Source organism: Periophthalmus magnuspinnatus, chromosome 1, assembly GCF_009829125.3.
Source record: "Periophthalmus magnuspinnatus isolate fPerMag1 chromosome 1, fPerMag1.2.pri, whole genome shotgun sequence".
In the NCBI taxonomy this organism is placed as follows: Eukaryota; Metazoa; Chordata; class Actinopteri; order Gobiiformes; family Gobiidae; genus Periophthalmus; species Periophthalmus magnuspinnatus.
The window spans coordinates 26822570-26847355 of record NC_047126.1 but is presented as its reverse complement, the minus strand read 5'-3'; the positions used below and the strand labels follow the sequence as shown (position 1 = coordinate 26847355).

Below are 24786 nucleotides of genomic sequence, written 5' to 3'. Positions count from 1 at the left end.
CTTTTCACCATCTTTTCATACTGATCACTGCTGGGTTTGGGTGATGCTGACACCTGGTGGTTGGTTAGCGATACTACAGCCTTGAGCCCCCCCACTCTGAGCTGCAGTACCGCAATCAGCCTCCACATGGCGCCGCAATTAGACATTCGAGTAGCAGTAGCTTATTCTTAGAGGCAGGAAAGCTGGTTCTGTTGGGTCAGAACCAGGTCAAGTAAAAGGACAAAGAGTTCATTTGGGTTTTAGAGAAACGTTGGCAAAATATGTTTGCAATAACAAGGTTTAAATGGTGGGAAAGAAATTAATAAATATCAGATTTTATGCATTATTTCAAATTATAAATTAGATGTTAAATCCAGATAGTTACTCTGTCAGTCACTCTTAATGTAATCATTTCTTAGACCACTACTTTGGTCTTCTACTTATTATTTTGAAGTAAAATTACCCTTACTTGAGTACAATTTTGGCTACTATACACACAGAGAAACATTCCCACCATTGTATGTCCAAGTAATCTGCAAACAGGATTATCTTCACAAGACAAACATGCATTTTTACCACGGAGTGATTTGAGCAGACATTCAAAAACTTGTGCATTTTTTTTGGTGAAATTAAATAAAATGTAATCGCTCATTTGTCCGCCCAAAAATCATTAAGCATTTACCCCGGAATCCCTCCCTCACCCAACAGCACCTCGACTCAACAATGCAAAAATATCATTCTATCACAGCTATTGTACAGCTAACTTTGCCTTTCGCTAAAAATGTACATGACTTGGCAACTACGCGTGTTAAAGTTTGGATATGATTAGTAGTAGCTTTGAAAACTCTTTGTAGACTACAGAATGCTAACTTAAAACAAAGATAATATAGTTAACATGTTTTAAAAAAAAGTTTACAAAGTCTGTTCTGACTCGTTCGATCTTAAGACAATCTGTGCTCAGGCATAAATCCATAAAATTTTGTCCAACTTCTTCAACAAAAATAATCGTCTAAAGTGGAAGATATGTCGCCTTATCTGAGCTCAACGGAAATTCAAATTATTTATACAAGTTTCAGCATTAAGTGATGACCAAAAACAGCAACAAAGTAAACTAAACACAGCCGAAATCAAGAGTACAAATCTGAAAACTTTCTGGACCAAAAATATATAGTAAAATGAAATACTCTTAAGGCCTCATTTGTCAGAAATCTGTTAAATCTGCTGCCAACTTCAAAACAAAAATATTTTTAATTTTTTTTGGCAAATTGCTATGTGGGAATTTAAGAGAAAAGTTGAAAAGATTTGGGTGCAAAAATTCAAAGAGCACAAATTATGCATTGCTCTTGGCCTTTAAACATGTTCTTGAGTACCTTTGCTTTGGTATTTCATGTTCATGTTACAAGTTTAAATAATAACCATGTATCAAACTAGACTTTTTTCAGCTCAGGTACTCTCCATACTGGGATCTGGTGTTAGTGCTCCATCTAGTGGCAGTAGTGGCAAATTACCATGTTGCGAAAAAATTTGTTTGCTAATAATAAACATGCCCCGATATGTTAATGTAAGCACAAAGTTGTAATGAATGCAATTTGTAGGCAGAAAGGCTTGTAATGATATTATGGATAGATCTATGACATCACAATTCTGGGAATATTAACATCACATGTTTAGGGACTGCATAGAGAGAGGCAGGGATTTTTTTTTTTTTTTTTTACAGGAGGATTACTGCAACCAATGTGAATGAAGCGAAATAAGCATGTTTTTGATTAGGGAACAATGTAATGACAATGTTCAAACAAGCTAATTTTGCATAATAGGTCTCCTTTAAAGAAGACCTTCTGTTATACTATATAATCTATAACTCCCGTGGAGCATTATGTCATAATTTGCACATTTTAAAGTGCAATATTCATGTCAAACGACTTAATAAAAGAAACAACTCCACTGACAACAAAGAGCCGTGTAGCTGTCGGCCCCTCGTATGGAAAGCTGCACATCACATTAGCAAGTAGCAGATTTTTTTTTCATTTGTACCAAAATGATTATGCTACGCTGCTGTATCCTATGTGTATCATCGATTAAGAAAAATAAAAAGTAAGTACAGAGCAGTGGGCGTATGTCGATGGTGGTGAAAACAAGAATTGATTGTCAATATGGCATCTTGAAAATAAGCGATTAAAGATTACACAAACATGCACGAATCACTCCAAAAACAACTCTGAGGAGGTAAATGAAATAGAGAAACAACTATAGCATGGTTTAAAGCTCTGAAAAGTCAATTTTACAGAATAGGTCTGCTCTAAAGAAGGCTGAGTATCAAAGCTCCAGTACATGCATTTTAGAGATGGTAATTTCCACCGTTGCGTTGCTGTTATGTCCTTGAAGCAAGGCACTTCAAAGATTATCGCCCACACCAGCCAAAAGGAACTGTGTGGGGGTTAAATTGGCCACAGCAAAATATATATTGGAACTAAAACTAAAAATAATGTAAATTATATTAGACTGATATTATCTCTTCAAACCACTAATCCCACAGTATCGGTGGCACCAGTCGGATATACTATTGCCCTGTAACCAAACAGTCGATGGTTAAAATCCTGCCAGATGAACATGATATGGGTAAAGTCAAACTGAGTGAGGGACCACATAAGAGTGGACTGGACGTGTGAGCATGCATGACTTACTCTAACTGTAGGGGGCGCTACACAGAGGTAAATAAGAGCACAAACATGGACATAGAAAGGTCAGTGTGACACATGAGGAGGGTTAATGATGAAGACAATAGTGCATGTTTAAAGTTTAAAGTTCAAGTGTCTCCGCTTGTTCCAGGACTTCATTTAAAATAGAAAAATACTATTTAAACTAAAATGTCTAAAAATGTAACAAAAATCTGAGATGTTTATAGGACAATGGAAGGATTTGATAATGTTCCACAAACCCATTAAATGTTCACAGTTCAGTTCATCGTCCTCCTTTATTCCTGTGTGTCAGATGCCCTTCCATCCTCCTATATCCCTGTAGTGTTAGACTGAGATGGGGCAAATATCTTTAGTTTATCTGCAGATGTTGTGTGGTTGGATAAATATATCGGGAGAATGGATCTTGCCACTGATAGAAATGATCAGTGAAAACACATTTGAGGATGTTGGAGATTTCTTATTACTGAAAAACACCTTTTTATTACTGTTATGGCTGCAACTACCCCTCAGCGTCTCCTACAGGCTCACACAGAGCACGTATTAAACCCATCTGAAGCTAAAGCCGCATTGGCGAACAGTATCTGAGTCAGGCTGATTAGTTTGTGCATATTTACATTTGAAAAGGTGAACGCACAGGTAGCTCCGTCTGAGAGAGAAAGAGACGGAGAGGGGAGGGGAGAAGAGGGAAAAAAAATGGGAGACATGCACAGGCATCAGTACAGGGAGGTAGGGGGGTAGGGAGAGAGAGAGAGCGACAAGGGGGGTGAGGGAGAGGGAAAAAGAGCGATAAAGGAGAAGGAGGGAAAGAAGACTAAAGGAAAGGGGAGAGACTGGGAAGGCGGGAGAGAGAAAGAGAGAAAGGGGAGGTAGGAAAGGATTAGCATTCAAAGAAAATGGCGGAGGAAAGAAACTAATGAAGCGACAAGAGACTGAGGAGGAGTCAGGAGAGAGAGTGAGCGAAGAGGGTGAGGGTAGAGGGAGGTAGATGTAGAAACAGGAGAGAGAGAAAGAAGCAGACAACTCAAATGCCACAGTAACATAGACACACTTTGGCATTGGCACAAGAAGGCATTACGTCTTCTAGTGCTGTCACATGACTAAAATCTCAAACTCAAGGAATATACTCAATACTCAATACCGATTCCGATACCATGATGATAATAAAAATGGCGTATACTAATCTATGTGTCTTATACTTGTTCTCATACAGCTCAAAATCATTCTAAATATGTTCAGAAAAGGTTCATTTCTGTCCTGTGAATGTGACGTTTTAGTATCGATACTTGCTCAAATGAGTATCTAGTTTCAAGACTAGTTTTAGTATCGATTAGTATCTGATTTTTGATACTTCTGAAAACCCTAATCCACTGAGTTCTGTCTGAGCCCCTCCCGTCTGAGTGTGAACAATAGTCTGAGGTACATGTCTGCAGCCATTGTATTTAAATGCACAGACATAAGAAAGAGAGGGAGGAAAAGAGAGAGAGGGGAGAGAGGAGAGGTGGGCAGACTAATGGAGAAATGAAGAGAAAAGAGAGATGGAAGTGGCAAAAGAGAAAGGAGCAGATATGGAGAGAGAAGGAGATAAGGAGAGAGAGAAGTTAGGGAGAAAGAAGAGCGACAGAAGAACAGAGAGGAGCAGAGAGAGAGAGAGAGAGAGTGTAGAGGGGAGGGGAAGAGGGGTGAGAAAGGAAAGAAAGTAGCAGACACAAGCAATCTCATGCAGCTCGAACAAAAAAGACAGACAGACAGAAATGGAAAGGGAGTGAAAGAAAAAGGAGCAGGTAATGTGAAGGAGAAGGAGGGAGGCAGGGAGGAAGAGAAAGAAGGAGAGGTGGTGAGGGGGGGGGACTGCTGTTTTAACACATTAAAATGCAATCTGCTGACATATGCAGCCAATACATCCAGGCAGAGGAGAGAGCGAGAGAAGGAGGGAGAGTGAGAGTGAGAGCGAGAGGAGAGAAGGTGAGAGAAAGATGGAGGAGGGAGAGAGCAAATGGGGGGGTAGCAAAGAGAGCAAGGGAGATGGAGAGGGGGGAGAGGAGAGCAGGTGAAGAGAGAAAGAGAAAGAAGAAAGACAAAAGGGAGAGAGAAAGAGGCGTTGGCGGAAGGAAAGAAAGACGGAGCGGGTGAGAGGAGTATTGAGAGTCTGTACATTAAGGTGCACAATGACGCCCACACTCTGCTCTGAGACAATACACACTAATCCATCATAAATACATCTTTGTCTCCAGAGACCTGAATATTACTGTCAAGGAGCCATTTTGAGGACCTGCTGACATAATTATACGCCATTACAGTAGGGTGACAGTGGTGCAGTAGGTCAAGCATTCACCCAGTAACCATATGACCGGTAGTTTAGTCTATACCCTTATAGCTTACAACTGTTCCTATGTAGGAACAAAGCAACATTTTTGTGTTTCTAAAATAATTAATCAATCAATCAATAATGAATTCGGTCTTTAAAGAATGGGTATTTTACTTCTATGAGGTATTAACTGCACATAACATTTAGATCACCATTGTTTAGAAAATGTTATATTCACCAAAAACAACGTATTAACATGTTTTAGAAGTTTGACTTTGCTTTTGATGCTCTCCACACTAAGTCACTCCCCCTTCAGTGCACTATCGCAACACAATCAGCATGCATCCCACTATCATGTTTTTGTATATTTATGGAGAATTGTGGTGTGGGAGCATGGATGACGTCGACCTGTGGGCTGAACATTGCATAGAATCTCACAAACTGTTAGGACCACCCGGGAGACATCACTAAAACAATGAAACATGCACAGATGACATCTAAAACTTCATCAGACATGTTTTTGATGAGGGAATGTTACAATAAGCTCCAAAAAGCATTTATTTTGCATAATATCCCCCTTTAACAATGACTGGCCACATCAGGGCAAAAGCTACAACTTCTGACAGTAAAAACATGAGCCTCTGAGGTGGTCCCTGCTCCTTCTGTTTAGTTTAAAGCCTCCCTCCTTCTGGTCCATAGTGTTTGATCCAAACAAAGACTTTTCCATTCCTCTTTCCTTCACCCTCCCTTTATTTCTCTCCTCTTTCTCATCTGTCCTTGTCACAAAAACAATGGTTAAAATGTGCATATATTTTAGCCTAATCACAAAAGAAACACCAAATTAGTGCATTCTCCACAACGATCAGCATCCTGGTCTAGTCCTGGTCTAGTCCTGGTCTAGTCCTGGTCTAGTCCTGGTCTAGTCCTGGTCTAGTCCTGGTCTAGTCCTGGTCTAGTCCTGGTCTAGTCCTGGTCTAGTCCTGGTCTAGTCCATCATATACTTCATGTCTTATGTGTGTTAAAATGTATAAAGTAATAAACATAAAAACTGAATGAGAAGGCGGGTCCAAACTTTTGACAGATAGTGTAAGGCAACATGGAAATATAAGTACTAGAATTTAATGTTGAAAATGATATACTACTAAATACTGTCTAAACTCTACTGTTTTTTTAAATTCTCATTGTGGTATCAGAATCAGTATCGAGTATCGCGTCAGTTCCTTAGTATTGAAATTGAGTTTGAAATTTTAGTATCGTGAAAAACACCAAACAGCTGTGAGGTCTCAAATGAAAACCACCTGTTTCAGACTCAGGTTTAGACAAAAACTGAGCTCCACTTTAAGGTTTAGAGTCTCTGAGTGGACTGAGAGCAGAGTAAATATTAACATTACGGAGATGGACGATAATGGAGACTGAGCAGTTTTCAAAATGGGAACAAGGACTATTTTCAGACAGTAGAACGTATTCCCAACTTAAAGATCCTATATTATGCAAAATTGACTCTTGACATTGTTACCTCCTCAAAAACAAACCTGGAGTTGTGTTTTGGTTCATTCACACATGTTTGAGTAATGTTGGATTATTAGTCTGTCTACATCTCCAAAGCTTAAAATGCTCCGTTCCACCTTCTGATGTCATGAAGCCGTAGTTTAAGTTAACAGTTGGCTTTTACCTTTTGTTCAGTAGAGATGGGAAATTCCAGGGCTGAAATTATCCAAATGATTAATAGTGAAGGTGTAAAAACACAGTACACTTCCTGTATGACATCATGACATCACAAGGTGGAACAGAGCGTTTTCTGTTTGAGAGAAGAACTCAACCCAAATATACAGGGTTTCTGTGTTAAACATGTGTGAATGAAACAAAACACAACTCCACACAACATTATACATATTATTATAGATCATAAAATAGCATAATATGGGCTCTTTAAAAGCAGCACTGCGTAACTTTCTGGAGGTTGCCCGTCACTAAAATCATACGTCAAACAACAACAAAGTGATGTACCTCATTTTTACTGTGAAAAAAAACAGATCTAGTTCATTTTAAACAGTCTGCAGTGGTCCAAACTTATTCCTAACTCGCCTTTTGCCAACAGACCATCCTAATTATTCACCACGATGAGTTTATAAGCACTTTTCACAACTCACAACAGACTTATTTTGACCCTAAGAGCTGCTTGTACAATATATCTACTGGGTCAAGACACACAAGTACACACCCTTTAATGCTATACTGTGGAATATTACAGCCAAAGGAACAACATTTCTATGGAAACAAGCAGGTGGGAGTTTGTGAAGATGACAGCTGTAGCCAAAACATAAACAGTATTGCTAGTAAATAAATGAATTCTACATTTTTCAGTATCCTATATTTTTGTATGGATTGTAAATGTTTGTCGTTTGTAATATGCATAGATCATTTGTATTGATATTTTGAAGAAGGGCCCACAGTTAATGAAGGTAGATAATTATATACGATATTACCAGAACATAATGTCTGTACTAGCAGCTTTAGCCACAGCCGTCCATTGTCAATAAGTTATATCAAAATGTCAAAGTACAAAATTACTGTTTTATCACTAGACTTAGTTTCACATTTGAAGCACGCAGCTTTCAAGGTTTTTAGATTTACACAAAGAAATCTCTCTAAATCCTCTGCCGTGATCAAAATGACCCTTCAACACATTTGCAGTTACTATGCCAACAATTATTCACTGAAAAACATAACTGCTTTTTATCAGAACATAAAGGGCTGAACTAATACACATCTATTAGACCCAGTTATGGATTGAACAGTTTTTTGAAATAGTTGGAATTGCAATTTTACTAACAAATATTAAAGGTCAGAGTTGAAAAAAAAAAAAAAAAAACAACTTATGAGAGAAGACTGAAATCTGAATTGACAAACTAATACCAGAATTTCATGCATTTCAGAACATATTTGTAGAGGTCTACACTACAGGGATAGCAGCGTTTACACGAAATAAGACATCATGGAGACACAGGAGGGCACATAGGGACATTTCTGAACATGTTTATGGAGGTCTAAACTACAGGGTCGTCTTACTTAAATTCTTCAAGTTGGTTCATTTTAGTCAGATTTTAAGTTTTGTAGAACAATTTCTCTTAAATTCCCACAAAGTGCTTAGTAGAAGAGGCAGCAGACAACACAAAGACAAATCAAAATACTTGGAGCTGGAGTTTAAAAGGGCTATATGTAAGACCTGTAAATGTAATACAACATTTATATGTTTGAGGAAATTACATTAGGTCTTCTTCCAATAAAACTTTAAAATGGAGGGCAAGGGTCTATATAACAATGAGAGATTCACTGTTTTTGAAAGAAATATCCAAACTTACAATGGAGAAATGTTGAACCTTATTATTTGTTTGGGATTGGCTCCATAAGCTTGTCATTTTAATCTTTCTTTTTCTCTTATCCATATGATGAAGAATTGATCTGAAGTTATTGTGAAAAAAATCATTTCACTTTTCAACTTACAGTTGAACTTTGTGTCAGTTTTTGTTTCATGTGGATAGTCCCAGTAATTACAGAGATATTAACCATAAACCAGGTCAACACATCTGTAATCTGACAGTTCACCATAAAATTCTGACGTGTCCAGCTCAGGTTAAACTAAAGTTGTTAAGTGATGTCACTTCCAGGTTCTTATTTGTTCCTTATTCATCAAACAAGAGACAATTACCTTTCAAAAGCGTTTAACCACTGCTGTGTTCATGTGGTCCTCGGGAGTTGAAAAAATGTACATGAACACTCACACAAGTTGGAAAAACAACTCTGTCATTACCTTCTTCATTTAGGGGTTACCAGTCAGTTATCCATATGATAAGAGCAACAGATCTGCACAAGAAAGAACCGAGACTACAACTGTTTAATTAATTACCAAAGTAACGTTAATTAGCCAAAATAAACAAATACCCTTCTCAAAACTAAAGTTAACAGCTACAACTCTTACTGGTTAGCTCTTTTAAACGCTGTTACAGAGTGGACCCATAGTGATGGTGATGTCAAAAACCACATGAATGCAAACAAGTCAGAACCCTGACATCTCATCTCGGAAATCCCCGAGTTCCCGAGGACCACATGAATGTCACCAAATGCTGGTCCCTGGTAACACCAGCTCAGTCTAGACTAGCTTCCCACCTCGACCTCCCACGTACACTTTCTGTTACAGATCTAACCATAGATCCTTGTTTATGACATTGTTAACTTCAGACAATTACAGTCTCATTTTCATGTGAGATGTGTTGTCACTAAAAAAGAGGTTTTGGTAAAACATTTTCAATCAGCGAATGGACCTGGTCCTGACATCACAGTTAACACTTTAGTGATTCTGAAAGACGTCATATGAATGCAGTCTATTAGTACTTAAACTGTGTAGTAACTATGAATAACACTTATATTAGTGTTAATGATTGCAATTTTTATGACTTTACATACAGCCCATTTAAACTGTAAAAACACAGACTTGTAGTAGTTTAAAAAGTCTAAATGTACTTTTGAATCAAATACTCAACAATTAAAAACTGTTTCTTGCTCCTCTTCGCTCTCTTGAAAACAGATAGTTCTCAGTGCATTTTCTCACTAAATCTTTGACAATCAATGGTTTTAAAGTTCCTCTACAACTGCAACTCAAAAATATTTCAAAAAGTAAAAAGTCTAACTGACTTAACAGTGCAACCAGTCACAGCTGTGGTCAGGATTTAGGGACAAATCAGGTGCATTTTTTTTATTCTGGTTTAAAAATTGTGTCCAAAATCACCCTCATTCTAAACCGCAGAGCACTGTTCAACAAACATTTACAAATAGTGCAAATAAAGCCTTTAAATGATCTTGAATTGACATTTTACACTGTTCTGGTCGTCTGGTATTAGACCATCTTGCATTTATTCAATTACACATGTTGTTATTTATTATAAATGAAAAGAGAATTTTAAAACTACTTTTTAAAAACTTTGCTACATGATGTAGTCTTTTTTTCTGGTGGGGTGTATGTGTCACCTGCTTACCATGAGATTACCATCCCTTGTCTAGAATGTTCCACCATATGGCATTAAACATGTATCTCCAGGGAGACAACCAAGCGATGCCACTAGACCAAGTTTACAAGTCAGAAAACAGCTGTAATTGAATAAATATAAGATGGTTAGGTTTAAAAGGCGTATTATGGGACATTCCATCATTCCAGGTAAAGAAATAACATCTCCATGGAAATAAGCAGGTGGTGAACACCCTGCAGAAAGGTTACATAGAGCATCTTTAATCAAATAGTGATTGCCTGGTATTTTAGGTATTTTCTAATTCTAAAAGTGCAGAAAAAGGTTAAAAGTTGATCGTTTAGCAAAGTCAGATTTTGGTCATTATTTTTTGACAAAATAATTTATAGGATCCATATGACAAACATGGGCACCACACATTTTTGGTTGGAGGAGCTCGGAGTGCCAAGGTCTTCAATGTGGGGACACTGTGGGGCACTTAAGTTAATTTAGAGCCTTTTAGTAGATCCTCACCCCCTACCATGTTTGCTTTGATGTTTTAAATAAGTTTGAATGTAGTCAGCCCCTGTAGTGATTTATAAAACCTAATATGGAGTTGTTTTTTTATTGTAGTCTCATTCTAAACACTCTTTGGTGGCCATTTGAACATTGGTGCCACCCCTGATAACAAAGACCATCAGGTGCAGGAGTAAATACTGGTTTGATTGCTTTTAATTTGAGTTTAAGAAGGGTGATTTAGGGACACAACCTCGTTTCAGCTTAAGGCTATATTTCCCAGCATGCCTTGGAGCCATTTCAGTCTATATCGAACAATAAGCCAATATACACTCAATAATACTCTATAATCCTAAATCCACCTCCTCTCCTCTCTATAGGAACCAACAACACGTAAAGCAAAAAAGTAAGAAGTCTTTTTTTTTTTTAAGTATAAAATAAAAAAGGGATCTGTGCAATGTCTCTCTTTCACAAACACCTTGTACATTCAGTATCAAAATCAACAGTGTTTTTGAAATGTAGGGACAATTTAGTTAAAAATTGAACCCTAAGATTTTTACAGACACCCGCCTCACCTCCCTCTCCCCGGGAATGTGTCATGGCAACAAAGTTAAACTAAAAAGTGTGAATTAAAATTTGTTTAAAAAGGTTTGAAGAGGTGGGGGGGCCTCTTCTTTAGAAATGTCTCCACACATTGTAAAGGGAAATGGAGAAGTATAGAATACAGAATTACTTGCATATAAAGATGGACAATGGTGTAAAAGGCCTGTATATTCATGGTTTAACATAGTGAGGTGCATTAAATAACATTTACTTATTTTTGGGGGGAATTATTAAAATATATATACAGTTGACACCCTCCCTTTACAGCCAGAAGGTTGCAGGTTGGATTTCTGGATAAAATACAAAAAAATAAAAAAATCAGTGTGCAGTTTGCATGTTCTTCTTGTGTCTAGATTTTTTTCTTTTAGATTCTAGATAAATCCATAGCGATCCCTCCCTTATCCATATGATAAAGAGCTGATCATACAACTTTTAAACTAAACTCTAAATCACTTTTGCTGCATATCTGGCATTTTAATTGTATTGTCTACATTTTCTAGTCATTTTTTGTCAATTTTAGTGCAAACCAAATACATTTGCAACTTTCTGGTCAAAAAGACCTAAATCTAAGTTTGTGCTGCCTTCTGTGGCTCCTACAATTTCTAGTAGTTGGTGACATCACATAGGGCTGCCCCAATTACAGCCAGGTGTTTCAGATTCTTAACACCTGGCTGCAGGGCCGGAGTTTGAAGTGTAGATACCTGTTAGATAAATCACACTGATTTAATAAAAAGTACTGACAGTTGCCAGTATTGACAATCAGGTGTTGTTTAAAAACTATCATACAATACCTTGCTCTTTCTATTTAACCCCATAGTCCATCTTTATAACATTATTTAGACAAAACGCAATGAAAGTCTTAAAAAAAAGAAAAAGAAATATTTAAAAATTTTGAGAATTTCTTCTCAAAAGTAAAAAAAAAAAAATTAAGTCTCATCCAACTTTGTCCAACTTTATGACAAACCTCTTTAGTCTCTTTTGGGTCTGCAGTTTCTCGCTTTTAAAACAAAGTGCTGCCGTCGCTTGCCCCGCCCCCGAGCCCGTCTGATTGGCCGGCTGCTCCCACCGTCTCACCGCTATTGGCCACGGTGTCCAAGGAGGTGGGGTCGAAGGGGTCGTTGGCGAGGGCGTTGGGGGCGTAGGTCATGTCGGAGTCGGCCATCAGCAGCTTCAGTTTGGGTATCCAGGACTTCCTCACAACTCTGCGGGCGTTGGTGCACATGTCCGCCGCAATCGCATTCATCTCACTCTCCTTAAAGCTCGGAGCAAAGTTCTGGCAATAGACTGGAGGAAAAATTAAAAAAAAAAAAAAAATGTGTTCTTTATATTAATCATTGACAATTCATATTTTAAGCTGGCAAATCCTTCATGCTTTCTTACACTTAAATATGGTTGTACATAAAGTGGAACTAAACAACGAACCATGTTTTTGAGACAATTTTAGTGCAAAATAAGTAAACTTGCATCTTGTGTTCAAAAACAACAAGTTTGTGCTGCCTCCAGTGGCCACTGCCAATTCCAACTACTATGAGACATGACACAGTACATGACACAGTACATGACACAGTACTGCCTTGATACAAACACCTGGCTGCAGGGGTGGAGTTTGAAGTGTGAATATCTGTTAGGCCAATAACACTATCCTCATATGTCCTCCCCTGCTCCTCCCCCCTCACTCTCTCCTTTAGTGCTTTAGGCACTGCTCAGTTTAGCAGCTCTCTTTGAAATATTTTTATGGGTGGAGTTTAGGTTTAGTTTAGTCCCCATTTAAACTACGGTAATGTCCATCTTCCGACTATAAAGAACTTGTTCCTACAGATGTGCTTGCTACTGGGATCTAGGGTTATTATTGAAAAAAACTCCTGTGACATGTTAATACAAGCAGGTTGTAATGACCCGATTTATCAGAATAACTCTTGCTGGAGTATTAACAGAGGACAAGCAACAGTTAAATGTATATTAAATGTATTCTAGTGATTAAAATTCTTCACAAATCAAACAGTAATATGCACTGAAAATACAAAACTCAGGCCCTTTGTCAGCCTGTGGAGCTCAGGTCTAATAAAAAAAATAAAAAAATAAAGTTGGGATCAACAAGTACAACCCTAATTCCAATGAAGTTGGGACGCTGTGTAAAACTTAAAAAAATAATACAGAATACAATGATTTGCAAATCCTTTTCAACCTATATTGAACTGAATAAACTACAAAGACATGATATTTAATGTTAAAACTGATAAACTGTATTGTTTTTATGCAAATATTCACTCATTTTCAATTTGATGTCTGCAACACGTTCCAATAAAGCTGGGACAGGAGCAACAAGATAATAGGAATGTTGAGGAATGCTTAAAATCCACCTGTTTGGAACATTCCACAGATGAACAGGTTCATTGGAAACAGGTGAGTGTCATGATTGGGTATAAAAAGAGCAACCCTGAAGGGCTCAGTCATTCACAAGCAAGGATGGGGCGAGGTTCACCATTTTGTGAACAACTGCGTGAGATAATAGTCCAACAGTCTAAGAACATCGTTTCTCACAATTGCAAGGAATTTAGGAGTTTCATCATCTACGGTCCATAATATCACCAAAAGATTCAGAGAATCTGGAGAAATCTCTGCACGTAAGCAGCAAGGCCTTATTGAACTAAAACCAACACTGAATACCAGTGACCTTCGACCCCTCAGGCGGTACTGCATTAAAAACAGACATGAATGTGTAAAGGATATTACCACATCAGGGCTCAGGAAAAATTCAGGAAACCATTGTCAGTTAACACAGTTTGTTGCTACAAGTGCAGGTTAAAACTGTACCATGCAAAGCAAAAGTCATATCAACAACACCTGGAAACGCCGCCGGCTTTTCTGGGCCCGAGCTCAGCTGAGATGGACTGACGCAAAGTGGAAAAGTGTACTGTGGTCTTACGAGTCCACATTTCAGATTGTTTTTGGAAATCATGGACGTCGTGTCCTGTGGGCCAAAGAGGAAAAGGACCATCCAGATTGTCATCAGCACAAAGTACAAAAGCATCTGTGATGGTCTGGGGGGGTGTTAGTGCCCATGGGGAACTTGCACATCTGTGAAGGCTCCATTAATGCTGAAAGGTACATACAGGTTTTGGAGCAACATCTGCTGCCATCCAAGCAACGTCTTTTTAAGGGACATCCCTGGTTATTTCAGCAAGACAATGCCAAGCCACTTTCTGCACGTGTTACAACAGCATGACTTTGTAGTAAAAGAGTGCAGGCACTAGACTGGCCTGCCTGCAGTCCAGTCCAGTCTCCCATTGAAAATGTGTGGCACGAAATACAACAACAGAGACCTTGGACTGCTGAGCAACTGAAGATTTACATTCAGCAAGAATGGGAAAGGATTCCTCCTGCAAAGCTTCAACAATTATTGTCCTCAGTTCCCAAACGCTTGTTGACTGTTGTTAAAAGGAAAGGTGATGTAACGCTTTCTGCAGGGAGTCCATTTTTCTTTTCATCCATTATGTTGGAAAAGATGCTAAACAGTCTTTCGCTTTCAACATTGGTGCAAAGGGCTCAAGAATTTTGTGGCAGTGTCAGTAAGACCAGGAAATCTCCGTTTGCTGATTCCCCAGTGGTATGAGTTATCTGAACAGTTTTTTCAGAGAAGTAAGTCTGCAGTTGGACAGTAGGGCTTGAACTGCTAGGTGCTTCAGTGTCCTCACTTTCCTCCAGAATCTGGTCAAATTCCCGTAAGAAGCTCCTCTTACTTGGTGGGGGTGGTAGTGCTGCTGCTGGAGCTGCTCCAACTCCTACACAAGTCACCTTTTCTGGTGGCTTAAACACCTCTTCAGATGTGACTCCTCTTCCTCAAGTTCTTTGAGGAGTGCATTGTGTAGCATTTTGCTATTCTGTTGATAATACAATACATATATTATTTTAAATAATATATGTATGCACATAACTGTCCTTGAAATGCAGGTCTAGTAAGGTAGCCAGAGCATAAAGTGGTTCCTCCTCCACAGCATCAAAGCTGTTCACAGCTTGCAGCAGGGTTGTCTTCATTGTTTTGATTCCAGAGTATGTGTCTCCTTCCTTGCTCAACAGGCGCTTCAGGACTTTGACAGCATGGATGACATCAGCTGGTGATGTAGAAAAGCCAGAAGAGTGATTTGCAGGCATTTCATTAAGTTTGTGGTGTTTTGCCAGCTTTCTCCCTCTTGAAATTTCACTTTTACATATGTTGCATGACTCAGTGGTGAAGCAAGAGTGAAATATCTCCACACGACGGACACCTTAGCTCGATCAATTTTTCACCAACTTGCGTGTGTGATGAAATGAAGCACAAGTTGGTGATGAAACACTCACTGAAATAATGCTGCTGTACATAGTAAATGAATCGGCCTTGTGGATCGGCTCACTTAACATGATAACGGATATCGGTTTAGATCGGTGCATCCCTAGGACTTACACATATTAAATGATACTTACACTTGACAGCGTGCAGGACCCTGTTATCCAGAGGTTTGCGGCTCGGGTCATTGGTGGATGAGCGGATCCCAGTGCCACAGCTGTTGGCCAAAGTGCTCCTGAAAGAAACAGTGACTGTAAGCTTCTGTTACCATTGTCTCTACTGTGAATGTACCTGCCCCTGCACCCACCCCCCTCTGCAATAGCCCCCCTTCCACCTCTACCCCACAGAAAAGGGCCTCACCTGTCAAAGAAGGCGGCAAGCAGTCTCCGCAGCAGCACCTTGTGGCGGGTGCCGGCGCTAACGTGGCAGTTCATGAGCTGAGCTCTGGAGATGAACACACTGGTCCCACTGACGAGCTCCAGTCTCTCTGCGGGGTCCCCCTCCTCGTACAGACGTGGGTGGCACCTCTGCCCAATCTGAGACACCAGCTCTGGGGGCAGACAGGCCAGCTCCGAACGAGGTCTGCCCCCACGAGAGCCTCTGCCCTGGGCCGAGTCTGGAGGGAGGTCTGGGAGGGCCTCCACGCGCTCCGCCACTACTGAGAGACATAGGGACTATGTTAATAAATACAGAGATGTCTATAAAACAGGCCAGGCCTTAAACACACAGGTTCTATTGGGGATCATTATTGAGACTTAACTGAAGCCAGTCCAAGCCAGTTTATTTATATAGCACATTTCATAAACAAAACAGTTCCTAAAGTGCTACACAATACAGATTAAAAAAAAAAAGGAAATATAAAATAAAGCTGTTAAGCTAGTCCTCACTGAGATAATAAAACTAGTCAAATCGAATAAGAGCTAAAATACCAATAAATTAAAACTGCAAGTGGTGATAAAACTTGATCGTTCCAGCCCTATTATATTTAGTGGCATTTTGACATTTTCTCAATTTTTACTTTTTCACAACACTAAAAAGTTAAGGAATTTAACAGGGTCCTGTAGACGTTTTGCTGCAAAATGTATCGCAATAGAATTGAAATCCCAATTAGAATGCAATTAGCAAATCACAAAGTCTGCAATTTTTTTATGTACCATAATTTGTTCCAAAACACAATCTGCTGCATTATTCTGCATAAAAACTGATAACTCTGTAGGTTAGCTCTGTACTAACATGTTCTGAAATGTCCTGTGTGTCAGATGCCCTCCTCGTGTCTCCACGGGGTCTTATTCTGTGTAAAAGCTGCTAACCGTGGAATTTAGATCTGTACAAACATGTTCTAAAATATGATTCTTTTATTAGTTTGTCAGTTCATATTTTAGTCTTTTGTCAATTCGCCTGGCCGTGTTTAAAATGTGAACTTTGATCAGAATCTTATTCTTTAAACAGAAACCGCAAATCTAATCGCAATGTCAATGCTTATGAGAAAAACTGCCCTATCTCTAACTAAATCAAATCACCAGTACAACAGATATCTGCAACTCAAATGTTTATTAGGTGTTCACTTTGACAAAGTGTGACAAAGCTCCACAGTCCTGGCTCCTCCGGTCTCTCCTCTGGTCATGCCATTGGTTTTCTTGGTTGAATGCCATCTTGCTGCAAAATGTTATTAATCACTAATTTTAATTGGTGGTTAATAAAATGTTGGAATTTTGAACGTATGAGCTGTTGTTTAAGTCAAATTTCCATCTTCACTGGGCTAGTCCTGGTTTAGTCTATCTTAGACCTTTGTCTAGTCCTCCTTTAGTTCAATTAAGTTTTAAGTTGTAGGATTAATCAATATCCAAAGTCAGACTAGACCAAGTTCAAACCAGGACTGAAACCTGGTTCAGTCTCTGTGTGAGTGCCTCAGTATTTAAACATAAAAGCCAGTGGGCCCAATCCTGACTTTTTTTCCTCCTTGTTCTTCTCGGGCTTTTTCTGTTGGTTCATGACTGATTTCAGATAAGCATCCACATCTAAATCGCTTGGTGTATGAACGTCTGTTTTGAATCTTTAGTTTGTTTGTTACCAATGAAGTTGGTTTTGACCTTAGATTTCTTACAAGACTTTTCAGGTTGATGTAGCGGTTTCATGTCCTCTGTGGGGTTAGAGCGAGAAGATTTCTGACCTTTTTAGAAGACTTTGATTTCATGAGACACCTTCTTGACTACATCTTAACTCTTCTCCGTCTCAGAATTTGAGTTCTCAGTCAGTTCTTCTTGATCATTTGTAAGTTTGGTCTTATTTCCTTTTTACATTTTTTGTTCAGCTTTGGTTGGTGTTGATTGGTCTTGGTTGCCTACAGATGATGCTTCAGATGTTTCAGGGACACTATGTTGGACTGCAGATTCCAGGTAACTTTTCCTATGTCTTTAGGTTCTGCAGAAGTTTGTTTGGAGGCTGTGACTGTATTTCGTCTTTTGTTCTTCCTGCCCTTATAGGTTGGTTTGGAATTGTCCTTCCTAACATCAGGTATCAGTGGTGTTCCAGATGGAGCAGGTACAGTTTGGGCACTAGATTCCATGTTTCCTGGTTCCTCTAGTGTTACAACTTCTGATTAAGGGTTTAGTTCTAACATCGATACCTTAGAGACCCCTCTAAGGTATCAGTGTTTTTTTTCAAGCCCCTCAGACTGCAGAGAGATTAAAGAAAGCTCTACTGTTACATCAGATTCTTGGTTTGAGTCTTGGTTTGTCATCTCGTACAACCTCCCCCCCAGGTGAGATTAAAACCACAGCAAGGCTGTGTGCCCCTGACACCAAAAGAGTTGTGTGGTCAACTGTGTCAGAAGCAGCCATAAGGTCTAAAAGCACTAAAATGGCACAATCATCAGATTCATTAAAAACCTTTATAAGTACAAACTCAGTGCTATGGAATGCTTTATAGCCTGACTGGAAGACATCTAGTGCTGTGTGCTTCTAGGAATGAATGCAGCTGCATAAGAGGGCACTTTTCTAAAAATTTTGCCAAAAAAGGTTGTTTGGAGATTGGCCTATAGTTCGAGACATCAGTCTCAGTTGGTGCAGCGATTATACCAGATTACTGTCTAATTGTATTTAAGCCTAACAGGTTTTTTATGTGTACATTGTGGGTAAAAACAAGTTCTAATGTATGCCCGAGAATATGAGAGGCACCTGTAATAAATTGCATTACTAGCAATACAAGTACTGTAACATAGTATAAGTGTTCAACTGCAGCGTTAGCATTGAACATACTGCCCATGTTAATTTTACCCTGACTTATGTTCTGATTTAATTGTATTCTGATTTCAGCATCTTTCTTATTCTGTAAAAGCACTTTGAATGACTTAGTATACAAACTGTGCCATAAAATACACTTGTCCTGCCTTTCCATGTTTTTACTGATTTGTCATAAAACAGTGTCCCTCCCTCTTTACACTCCAGCAGTATTATATTTTAGTGTGTAACCTTTGTAACAGTAATGCATTGTAGTTAGCGTAGTTACCTGCAGCGTTAGCGTTGAGCATGCTGTACATGTTGTACATGTTACAGATTTGGCGGTACTGCTCTTCGCTGTCCTCCACTTCCTCCTCCTCCTCTTCTTCGTGGAAACTGTTTGGGGAGTCACAAGAGGGGCTAGCGTACAAGCTCATTGTGCCGGGGCTGGCGCCCTCTGGTGTCCCTGCGCTGCTACTGTTGTGATTACTGTTAGTGGAGGAGGGAGCTGGGGCTCTCATCGACCCGGGATCCTGGTTCAGGTTTGAGGAGGAGAAACGTGCCGCTTTCCTGGCTCCACCCCCTCCACCGGAAGCCCCGCCTCCTCCTCCAGAGGCCCCGCCCCCTCCGTCACGACTGGACCCCTCCCACAGACGCTTGGCCACTGGAGTGCACACCACCGAATACAGAGAGCCCTCCTGAAAAAACAGCCAATCACAAAGATCAGCATCTGAGCACAAAAGTAGGTCCATAAAACATCTCCTCTGAACAACAGTGGGAGCTCTCCTTATTTAGTTAGAACAAGGACAACAATAATTCTCCAGTATTATTGGCCCTTTCAACATGAAATAAAATTGTAGTGATCCAAACACCCTGCCCTTTGTGCCTGAAGGCAACATGTCTATATGTTTTGAATGACATGGGAGAAAGTTGAATCAAAAATAGAGATTGATCAATATAGCGGGGGAAAAAAAACGTGATTCTTTTTTTTCCCCACATCGCTCAGCCCTAGTTCAGATAGAACAGCAGTGAAACATGGGCAGCAAGAAAACCAGAGACAGTGTGAATATAAGCAACAGTAAAACAGGACAAAGCCTGCATTATTTACACAGTTTGTGCATGTCCGTCTTTGTTTTGCTCTCCTTAAATGCTTTCAATTAACCACAAGATGGCTGTGACAGGTTTGATTGCCTAATAACCAGTCTTTTAGGTGAGAGCAGAATAAATGACAGGAGGGGATTTCCCTGATGGTAACTGGAATGGTGCTCCATTCCTTGCCAGCTCTGATGAAGAATGCTGACTGTGTCATTCCTCTCAGAAAGACCAACTTAAGCCAGTCTCCTCTAGATGATCCTCTAGTGACTCTTCTAGAGTTGGACCTGACACTGACCTTACAAGTCAGAGAGATGGAGGGGCCAGGCTATGTAAGATTTTATGAATCAGGCAGACATTATTGAATTCGATTATCCCAACTGAAAAGGTTGTATTTTGATAATTCCCCTGAATTATGAGTCTTGGTGAAAAACATACAGACAATCTGGGAAAGATTTAACTGGAGACAACACTGGGACTGGGACTTTAACCATGGCGTTAGTACGTTTGACCACAACTTCTGTTTTTGATAATCCATGTATGTACAGTACTGTCATCTGCATACATCTGTAGGTTCACTTCTGGACACACAGGCAGCAGGTCCTTAATGTACATACAAAACAGAAGAGTTCCTTTCAGAGCACTAGAGGTGGAGCTTCAAGCACTGAATGATCATTATGGGGCATGTACAGGGGATGTAACTACTGGTCATTTTATTCTGTGACCAGAATCATCTCAATTACAGATGAATTTTTATTTATTTTATTTTTTTATTTTTTTAATTGTTGAAATTAATCAAAGGATCTTGTCAGTAAAAGACCCATATGTGGTGTGGAGCAAATGCAAGACTTTAGAGGAGTTTGTGTTAAATGGCACAGGTCTGTACTGTTTATGTTCAAGTTATCAATACTAAGAGCCATTTATTTTTGTTGTTGGAAAGACTGAATAAAATGTTATAGTAAATCGAAATGGTGATAGTGTAATGCCCTGATGCACTCACAGGTAAGGACCAGATGCCTTTGTCTCTTTAAATGTGCTTTGTTCACAGTTTGCATTTTAATAAGACCTGTTGTCACAGCCAGAGCTGAACTCGTGAATAACCCAGGCCTTTAGGATTGAGCACCACTTTTTGAAATCCAAACATGTAGCCACATTCTCAGCTCACAGTGCACCGAACACACTACCAAACATCAGCAGTGCCCCACCTGACACAATAGGTAAATAACAATTACAGAGCTATTACACTGCCCCCTACTACTACTACTACTGCTTTTTTAACCATAAAAATCATGTTGAAGGAAGTATCAGAATGTACTGCATTTTTTCACACAACTAACTACTTTACATATCCATCTACACTCACCTGAAGGACTATTAGGAACACCATACTAATACGGTGTTTGACCCCCTTTCGCCTTCAGAACTGCCTTAATTCTATGTGGCATTGATTCAACAAGGTGCTGATTCATTCTTTAGAAATGTTGGCCCATATTGATAGGATAGCATCTTGCAGTTGATGGAGATTTGTGGGACGCACATCCAGGGCACGAAGCTCCCGTTCCACCACATCCCAAAGATGCTCTATCGGGTTGAGATCTGGTGACTGTGGGGCCATTGTAGTACAGTGAACTCATTGTCATGTTCAAGAAACCAATTTGAAATGATTGGAGCTTTATGACATGGTGCATTATCCTGCTGGAAGTAGCCATCAGAGGATGGGTACATGGTGGTCATGAAGAGATGGACATGGTCAGAAACAATGTTCAGGTAGTCCGTGGCATTTAAACGATGCCCAATTGGCACTAAGGGACCTAAAGTGTGCCAAGAAAACATCCCCCACACCATTACACCACCACCACCATCCTGCACAGTGGTAACAAGGCATGATGGATCCATGTTCTCATTCTGTTTATGCCAAATTCTGACTCTACCATTTGAATGTCTCAACAGAAATCGAGACTCATCAGACCAGGCAACATTTTTCCAGTCTTCAACTGTCCAATTTTGGTGAGCTCGTGCAAATTGTAGCCTCTTTTTCCTATTTGTAGTGGAGATGAGTGGTACCCGGTGGGGTCTTCTGCTGTTGTAGCCCATCCGCCTCAAGGTTGTGCGTGTTGTGGCTTCACAAATGCTTTGCTGCATTCCTCAGTTGTAACGAGTGGTTATTTCAGTCAACGTAGCTCTTCTATCAGCTTGAATCACTCGGTTCATTCTCCTCTGACCTCTAGCATCAACAAGGCATTTTTGCCCACAGGACTGCCGCATACTGGATGTTTTTCCCTTTTCACACCATTCTTTGTAAACCCTAGAAATGGTTGTGCGTGAAAATCCCAGTAATTGAGCAGATTGTGAAATACTCAGACCGGCCCATCTGGCACCAACAACCATGCCACGCTCAAAATTGCTTAAATCACCTTTCTTTCCCATTCTGACATTCAGTTTGGAGTTCAGGAGATTGTCTTGACCAGGACCACACCCCTAAATGCACTGAAGCAACTGCCATGTGATTGGTTGATTAGATAATTGCATTAAGGAGAAATTGAACAGGTGTTCCTAATAATCCTTAAGGTGAGTGTATATTTTTGTTTGACACATCAAATAAGTGACTGGGAAAAATCCCTCCAGCATCTGCTCTCTCATTCATCACCTTCGAGGGACAATGAAAGCAGATAACCATAATGACGGTAAAATATTTAAAGAGCCCCATGCCTCTGCTTTGAGACGGCGTTTGAATTTACATGAGAGCCCAATTGGTTGCAGAGTTATGGTAATGGAAAGTCCACAACCGCACTCTATCAGCGACAATGGCATCCGCCTCTATAATGTTAAGAAGCCCCTCGGCCACGAGGGGCAAACTTCTCAAAATGTAGGGGTCTATAACTTGGACTCCGTGGCTGGAGGAGAATAGCCCCACAGACAGTGATAAGTTGATAAGCTGGGATGAAAAGGGACGGTTGTTGTGATTAGCTAAAAGTCCTGGGCTGCTTTGTGGGAAAGCCCTCTTTTCAAATAAGCCAGCACCACTGGAGTTTGTATTTCCCGGCCCAGCATTAAAAGAGCAGGGGTCGAGTTTATGGAGTTATGGACAGCAAAGCCATAGGCCATCAAAACAGAATGATCACAGATTTTGTCAGAACTGATGACAAACCAAGAATAGTTCAGTGAGTGTTAGGATCATGTGACTGTTCAGAATGAGCTGCGTCACGCTCCTCAGACGAGGCTAAAATTACCCTGTTTTTAATGAAGCACGCCACTGAACACCAAAGGATCTGCAGCTGGGACTGTCTCACAGTTAAATTTGACCTTGCAGTTTTAGTCTTGTCAGGACATGTGTTGATTGTGTTGTCATGATACTAAAATTTCAAACTCGAACTTGATACTAAGGAGTATACTCAATAACGGTTTGATACGACGATGACAACGACAACAACGATAAAACATTTTTTAGACAACAGGACATGATTTTCAACATCATATCCTAGTACTACTTTTATACACACAACTGCACCTGTTTTAATGTTTTATAAGGACTTGTATATTTTGTTTTTTTTCTGCTTGTATTGTATTTTAAAACAGGGCACCCATGAAAAAGACAGCCCAAGTGCTCTCATTGGGTTCCCCTGTATAAATAAAGATAAATAAAAATAAAAAATTGCTACTAAACTCTGTATTTGGTGTTTTAATAGTATTATTTACTGCTCTTTTACTACTACTATTTTGCAAACTACACAGATTTGTTTTTGTCTCCAATGGGCTCTGCAAATTCAAGTACTACGTGACCTCATGAAAGACCGTCCTAATTACAGCCAGACGTTTCTGATGACATTCACCTGACTGCAGTGGTGGAGTTTGTAGTGTGGATACCTGTTAGACCAATCACACTGTTCCTTATACCCCCAGACTTCCTTTCTTTAGTCCTCCAGATGTGCCGGCCCAGTTTTTCAGCTCTATATGAAGTGTGGTTAAGGGTGGAGTTTAGGTGTTTAGTCCCACTTCAATTTCCAGACTCTTTTTTTTTCCAGCAGACACCAATATCCAATATTTGTCTTGTTGATGTGGCCAGTAATCATTATTTGCCAAATCCAACAAGTTTTTAGCAGAGGGCATAAACCAGGCCACTACAGAAAATGACTGACAGCTCATACCTGCGGTTGAGGTGTGGAGGCAGTCTGCTCTGTCTTGACCTTTGACACCAGGGGGAGGGGTGTCTGGCAGGAAGTAGGTCTGCCTGTGATTGAGGCCACGCCCCCCACTCCACAGACTCCGCCCCCTGAAGTTTGAGTGACAGGGCTTTGTGGCTCTGAGGGCGGAGCTTCCTCCGTGTGAAGGCCCTGCGAATCACAGCTGGGAGAGGAAACCTAAGGAGGAGAAATGAGGAGAAGGGGAAGACAGAAGAGAGAAAGCAGAGAGAAGAGGGAGGAAAAGGACAAGAGAGAAGGAGAGGAGTTATGCTTTTTCCTTTCTGGACCAATCTTGGACACCCCTGGAACAGTTTTGGATACAAAAACGTAACAGTATTTAGCCTTTTAAAAAGGTGGCAAGTCCCCTGCACGACTCCATGGAAATCAGAGATGGACCGACATTGGTTAACCCGGATATCAGGCTGATATTTGGACTTGTGTATCTGCTTTATTTTAAAGGCTTCAAAAGAGGGTATTATGCAAAATCTACTTTTTGGAGCCTTCTAACACGTTATAACGTTTTTCCCTCATCAAAAATGCCTGAAGAGGTTTTAGATGTCAACCATGCGTGTTTGAGTAATTTAGTGATCTCTCCCAGGCCCTATTTGAACCCTCCTGATAGTTAGCTGTAAGATTTGTCCAATACTCCACCCACAAGCCTACGTCATCCATGCTCCCACATGACAGTCCTCAAAATATACAAAAGCATGATACAAAACAATACAGCTTTACAAATGCAACAAAGTAATTTAATTAACGCAGATTGTAATGTGATAGTGAGTGTCAAAAACAAAACTTCTAACACCCTTAAAGGTTTGTGATAAAATTATGAACTGTATAACAATGTGGACTAGGTGAGTGTGACGTAC

The 24786-nt window shown here is 39.9% G+C and overlaps 1 protein-coding gene across 1 annotated transcript in view; it reads right to left on the bottom strand.

The window, feature by feature from the left end:
* Window positions 1–11611: 11611 nt before the first annotated feature.
* nacc1b (nucleus accumbens associated 1, BEN and BTB (POZ) domain containing b) overlaps window positions 11612–24786 on the bottom strand; it is a 32747-nt gene continuing 19572 nt past the window's right edge. The window contains exons 4-8 of the mRNA XM_055224259.1: window positions 23882–24094; window positions 18934–19342; window positions 15787–16084; window positions 15564–15661; window positions 11612–12386 (exon numbers count right to left, since the gene is read on the bottom strand). Coding sequence (XP_055080234.1) covers window positions 12103–12386; window positions 15564–15661; window positions 15787–16084; window positions 18934–19342; window positions 23882–24094 — 1302 coding nt within the window. The 3' untranslated portion in view covers window positions 11612–12102. The remainder of the gene's footprint in view (window positions 12387–15563; window positions 15662–15786; window positions 16085–18933; window positions 19343–23881; window positions 24095–24786) is intronic.